This window comes from Heloderma suspectum, chromosome 4, assembly GCF_057233095.1.
Source record: "Heloderma suspectum isolate Gila_16-S chromosome 4, 16-S_ref, whole genome shotgun sequence".
NCBI lineage: Eukaryota > Metazoa > Chordata > Lepidosauria > Squamata > Helodermatidae > Heloderma > Heloderma suspectum.
In genome coordinates, this window is record NC_139461.1 from 141,918,590 (window position 1) to 141,924,457 (window position 5,868).

At 46.8% G+C, this 5,868-nt stretch overlaps 1 protein-coding gene across 1 annotated transcript; it reads left to right on the forward strand.

Moving 5' to 3' along the window:
* The first annotated feature begins 2,205 nt into the window (after nucleotides 1-2,205).
* CD93 (CD93 molecule) lies at nucleotides 2,206-5,472 on the forward strand. Its single transcript, XM_084848160.1, has one exon. The coding sequence runs from the start codon at nucleotides 2,334-2,336 to the stop codon at nucleotides 4,113-4,115; it is 1,782 nt and encodes a 593-aa protein (XP_084704286.1). The 5' UTR covers nucleotides 2,206-2,333; the 3' UTR covers nucleotides 4,116-5,472.
* The last annotated feature ends 396 nt before the right edge of the window (nucleotides 5,473-5,868 follow it).

Genomic DNA, 5,868 nt, shown 5'->3' on the forward strand with positions numbered 1-5,868 from the left:
GTTTAGCCCAATATATTTTGCTGTCTGAACCAAACAGTGCCCCAGAGTTCACCAGAGCCAGCACTTAAAAAAATGGGGTGGGGCTTCCTACACCATTCAGGCACCAATTCTTGTTCTCATTTCTCCCCGCTCTGGTGCTGTCTGAAGCAGGTTGCTTCACCCTGCTACATAACAGGGTGATTTAAGGCCAAACCAGATGTTACTTTTATTTTGTGGTTAGCAACCAGGCCTGAGTTTAGAAGGTTTGATGAATGAGTATTCTTTATTTTGGTGACATTTTTCTTTTCTTGGTGCCAAGGACATGACTCACCCTTTGATTTGTCATTTGAATTTTGATTGTTTAGCCCTGGCTGTAGTTTAATTTTTGTATCTTTTAAAATGCAAATGTGGAATATCCAAGGCCACACCCTACACTCACCACGTGCTTCCAGCTGCTGCAGAAAAGGGGTGGATGGGGGGTGAGGAAGCAGTGGGGAATATCACTGGAATAAGTGGAAGGGATCCTGCCGAGAAAGAATGTGGTGCTGAGCGGGCACTGGGTCTACACTTCTCACTCACTTCTCCCCCAAAAAGGAGCCAGCGGTGTCTCTTGTCCCTGCTCACTGTACTTACCAACCAACCCACTAATGTCCGTTCCTCTTCTTCTATAGTGTTTTTGCTTCTTCCTCCCTTCCTGCTCCATCCCTGCCTTTCCCTTCCAGGTTGGCTTCTGCCACATCTCCATTTCCTGGCTGTTTCCCTGGGTCCTAATGCACACCCAGTTTCCCCTGCTTACCCACAATCCCCTGTGCATGGCCAGCCCTACCATTAGCCAAAGTGAAGAGGTCATCTCAGGTGGCAGATGCTGGGTGATGGGGAGGGGGAAGCAGTGGCAACCCCCTGGCTGTTTCCCTCTGTCGGAGGACTGAGATGTGTGTTCCAGGCAGCCTGCCCTGCATGCCCTAAGCTGGGCTGCTGCCCTCAGGGGAGGTGGAGGATCCTGTCCCATTTCCAGGGTTGAAGTAAGATTCAACTGCCAGTCTGGTTGAAGAGGGGGCGGTAGTAATCTTGTGCTCTGCCTCAGATGGCAAAATGTCTTGGGCCGACCCTGCCCTGTGCAATTTATCCTTGCATCTGCATAAGATGGCACAGCCACACCACAGCAGTTTGTGTGCTACTGTGAAAGGCACTGTGGCATTGTGTGGTAGAACCCTAGGGATGATTTGTGGGGAGGGCTCTATGGCTCAGTGCTGGAGCACATGCTTCGTGAGTAAAAGCTCCCAGGTTCAGTGTCTGGCACACCTAAGTAGGTTTGGGAAAAACCCTTGTCTGAAACCCTGGAGAGCTGCTGCCAGTTAGGAAATACTGAACTAGGTGAACCAATTGTCTGACTCAGTGTAAGGCAGCTTCCACTGTGATATGATACCTTACAGGATGATCCTGTGCTGGCTGGCACCGCTTTTGAATATTCATATGCACTGTTTGCAGTGCATATGAACGGATTAGGCGCTGGATATAGCACATATCCCAAAAGTCAGAAGCTCATTAGAACTTGGTATTTGCATTAATTCATACATTACTTTACCAACGCAGAGCTGTGTTTACAAAATTCCTTGTGGCTAATAGGGTGAAATCCTAAACTCGTTAAGCTCAACAGAAATGTAGGCCTATCGACTTTGGCTGAATCAGGACTTTACACTGTGAACTAATTGGTTCAGAACCCTCAGAAAGCTTGGCTCTGCCTTTAAAACTTAGACATTCCCATGACCCAGGTCCTATTTAAGGGCCTGTGTCTATTTAAAGATCATAAAAATGTGAGATTAATATTACGAAGGAGCTATGCAATGTTTTTCCTTCTAGAAAAAATACAGAATTGTGTGGCAACTTATCTCCAGATCACATGGTTCCATATATATATATATTGCAGTGACTGCTTGACAACCGCAAGGCCCTATTTGGATGGTTTAGAAGCTCAATGATGTTTTAGTACTTTAAAAAAAGAAGGAGCATTCCAACAAGATTCTCACATGAAGGAAAAGGGTTAGGTTAAAAATAAGAAAGCCGAAAGAGGGTATAAAAAGAAGGATGTTTCCAATAATAATAGGTTAAACTAAACTGGATAACAAGGGCTGCAGTTAACAATAAAAGGTTTCTCAGGAAACTTAAGTCTCCGGTGACAAATAAGAGTCACAACAAGACAGGATGCATATGGACCCAACTGCTGAGCTGAAGGGATATGGGAGGCAAACAATCTTTGCTTCATTGTCTTAGCATGCACTCTGCAAGATTTATTTATACAATTTGAGCTTGCAGTGGGGAGATCACTAAATTCACTGCTCCTTCGCTTGGTAGACATGGAGATACTCCTTCAGATCTTCTGGCAAACACTGCTTTTGGGACTAATGGCCCAGCCCAGTGAAGAGGTGGAAGCCCTGTGTGCTGGGACCACTTGCTACACGCTCGACTTTGGAAGGTACAGCTGGATGGAGGCTCAACAACAGTGCAAAAACAATGGAGGTAACCTGATGACCCTGAAGAGCCAAGACGAGGCATTTCTTGTCTGGCAACTGCTGGGCAAGGTGCCCAAGGGAAAAGTTGGCACAGACACAGAGGTAAGATTGTGGATTGGGCTCCGTCGAGAGAAGGGCAAATGCTACCAGAAACATCAGCCACTGAAGGGCTTCAGCTGGGTGACAGGAGGCAAGGAGACCCAGTACTCTAACTGGGGACAGGAGCCCCGGGAAACATGCACAGTAAATAGGTGTGTGACCCTTCAGGGGACTCTCTCATCTCAGGAACTGGCCTGGGCAGATGGCCACTGCAGTAATTCAGCTGAAGGGAAGTCTGGCTACTTGTGCAAGTTCAGCTTCCAGGGAACCTGCCGTCCGCTTGTTTTGGCGGGCCCAGGCGTTGTCCAATACACCACTCCTTTTGGCGTAGTGACTGCCTCCCTTGCAGCTGTGCCCTTTGGCTCCTCAGCTGAAGTGGCATGTGGACCACACGGAGAGGAGATGCCAAACACCTTCCTTGTGTGCAAGCCACAAACAGACAGCAATACCTCTGAGTGGAGCAGCCCAGGCCCATTTTGTGCTTCACCCACATACGGCTGCAGGTACAGCAACGGGGGCTGTGAGCACATGTGCCTGGCCCGGGCTGGGGGGTCGTTCCAGTGTGCTTGCAACCCAGGATACCAGCTCGGAGGGGACCATCTTTCCTGCATCCTTGTGGACTATTGCAGCTCCAGTCCGTGTGAGGGGCAGTGTCTGCCACGCCCTGGGGGTTTTCAATGCCTCTGCTCCCCAGGTTACATGTTGGCTGATGATGGGCTGAGTTGTGTGGATGTGGATGAATGCAGAGCTCCCCAGCACCCCTGCGAACAGATCTGCAGGAACACCCTGGGCAGCTTCACATGCCACTGCAGCCAAGGCTACAGGCCGGCTGGGCCCAATGGCCACGCGTGCCAGGACATTGATGAATGCGCCAGGGACATGCCATGTGAACAGCTTTGCGTAAACACACATGGCTCTTTCCACTGCTGCTGCCAGCTGGGCTATCAGCAGGAGGGCATCAACAGCAATTCTTGCCTAGATGTGGATGAGTGCCAGGAAGAGCCATGTGAGCATATGTGCATCAACCACCTAGGCAGCTATCAGTGCTCTTGCAGGCCAGGCTGGATTTTGGCCCTCAATAAGATCTCTTGCCTCCCAAACACCACAGGGAGCACCTCCTTCCTACCCAACCAGGGAGAAGGAGCACCGGGGACTCCAGCTGACATTGATCCTGCTTCAGAGATGCCAGACTTGGTGTTTGACTCTTCAATTCAAGCAGAACAAGACACAGTCTTTGTATCTCAGGATTCTACCTCCCAGCCAGGCGTTTTCAGCCATCCACTAGATGCTGAAGGCCGTGTCATAAATGGTAGCCAAGGCAATCACAGTGGCAGCTCCAAGCAACTCTTTTATTATATCCTGGGTGGTGTGGCTGTTTTGTTACTGATGGCTTTTGCTCTAAGCTGGGTCACCTACAGGAAAATGAAGGACAAGAAAGACAAGAAGAAAACAAAGAGTGCTGCTGACAATTACTCTTGGGTGCCAGATCACGGGGAGGCCAAGGCAGGAAGCAAGGAGTACATGTAGTCAACACTGTTTTTGCAGTAACGATGGTGGTAAATGATGGTGGGCAGGAGGCAGGGTGGAAAGAGAAAGTATTATGTGGGAGCTGAAGTAAGCAAAAATATGTAGTCCAATAAAACTGTCACATCATATTTGGCAAGGGGAATCACTCTGGTTGTGCCACCTGAAACTCTGAGGGTGAAGACAGAAGTAGGATTTTAAAAGCAACTACAGTGGGTTCTTCACCCATGGTACAAGTCTAGCTTTGCAACTCATTTGACAGGCATGCAGGGTGCTTCATGATGAAACTTTTATTGTGCAATCACCCTGCCTCATACTTGGAATTTCACAGAAGGTCCAGATGTTGTCCTCAGAAAGCTGTAACCCTCCCATGTTTTCCTTTCTTCCATCTTTTTCTTTACTGCACAAAAAATCTGCTACGGAAGGAAAGACAGAATAGTAGCACAATGGCTTTTAACAGGTAGTGCTATGAGCTGTCTATCTGGAAACACCCACAGAATAGCTAGCTGAATGCTGAATCAGCCCTTCCCTATTGCTCCTTTACCTGTGCATCAGGTAGTCCCTTTAAAATATGTTTAAAGCAGTGCATGCTCATTTATTTTGTATCTATCCATCATCTTTACTTCCACCCCCGCTTCCAAATCAAATCATTAAAAACATAGTTGCGAAACTACTCCAGGGACTGGAAAAAGGAAGGATGTGGGTGATACGATGGGGGCTGGCCAGGAGGTATTCTCCACAGCCCAACTTTTTCCTATTCATGCAGAACCGCTCTGAAAATTTGCTAAGACAAGTCAGCAGAGGCTCCTCAAATGACCTCTCCTACTCTTAAAACATTACATCTGTTTTCATCCTTATGTTTACAATTGTGGCCTATCAGTATATACCCTAGAAGAGTCCAGTTTGAATGGAAATTGATGGATTAGAATCAAAGCATTTAGTTAGCCTGTGAATTGGCTGTATTTGATTGAGTAGAAATCAGACCAAAACTACAAGAAGATTAAGAAATGACATGGCTTCATACACATTTGTACTAGTCTATGCCATTTTACATACTAGTCAAAGCATTTCTAATACGTTAAAAAATCTTTGGCGATGATTCAATCCCACTGTTGGTGCAGCATCTGTGGCAGGCCTGAATATCTCTCATGTCTTCCATATCACTGTCGGCATGCTCAAGGGAGTGGGGGTGGGGTGAGGGGAGGGGAATGCAGGGACCATATAATAATAATAGGAACCAATGTATTGCATGATTAGGTGTATGGAGGGAAGCAGTTCTGGGCCAGCAGAAAGTTAAAACATAGGGCAGTGGCTGTTTTGAGATTAGTTGTAGTAAGAGCTGTTGAGTAAAATGGATTTATTTCACACCTCAGCGTCACATGACATCATTTTATAACATTTGCAGCAGCAAATATTGATTAGTTTCCTCTATTTGTATATTTCATTTTTTAAATGTTTTTTGCAGTGTTAATTATTCTTTAAAAATGAGCTTGTCTGATGGACACTGGGCAGGGTGGGGTGATCCAAAATATGAAATATTTCACTATTTATACTTCAGTGAATGTCAGGATTTATACACATGTTTGGATTTATACACGTGTTTATACACATGCTTGGCAGAGTGTGTATACTGAACATGCAATGGGACTGTAGGATCATACCCTGCCTCCTCCATTTCAAGGGTCCTGTGAACATCCCCACAGTTCTCTTGAAACAAAGTCCTTACAGGAAGGGTGGTTAACTTGAGACCTTGCAG

Excerpts from the sequence above, each read along its gene's own strand:
- CD93 (XM_084848160.1), top strand. The coding sequence starts at position 2,334 with ATGGAGATACTCCTTCAGATCTTCTGGCAAACACTGCTTTTGGGACTA.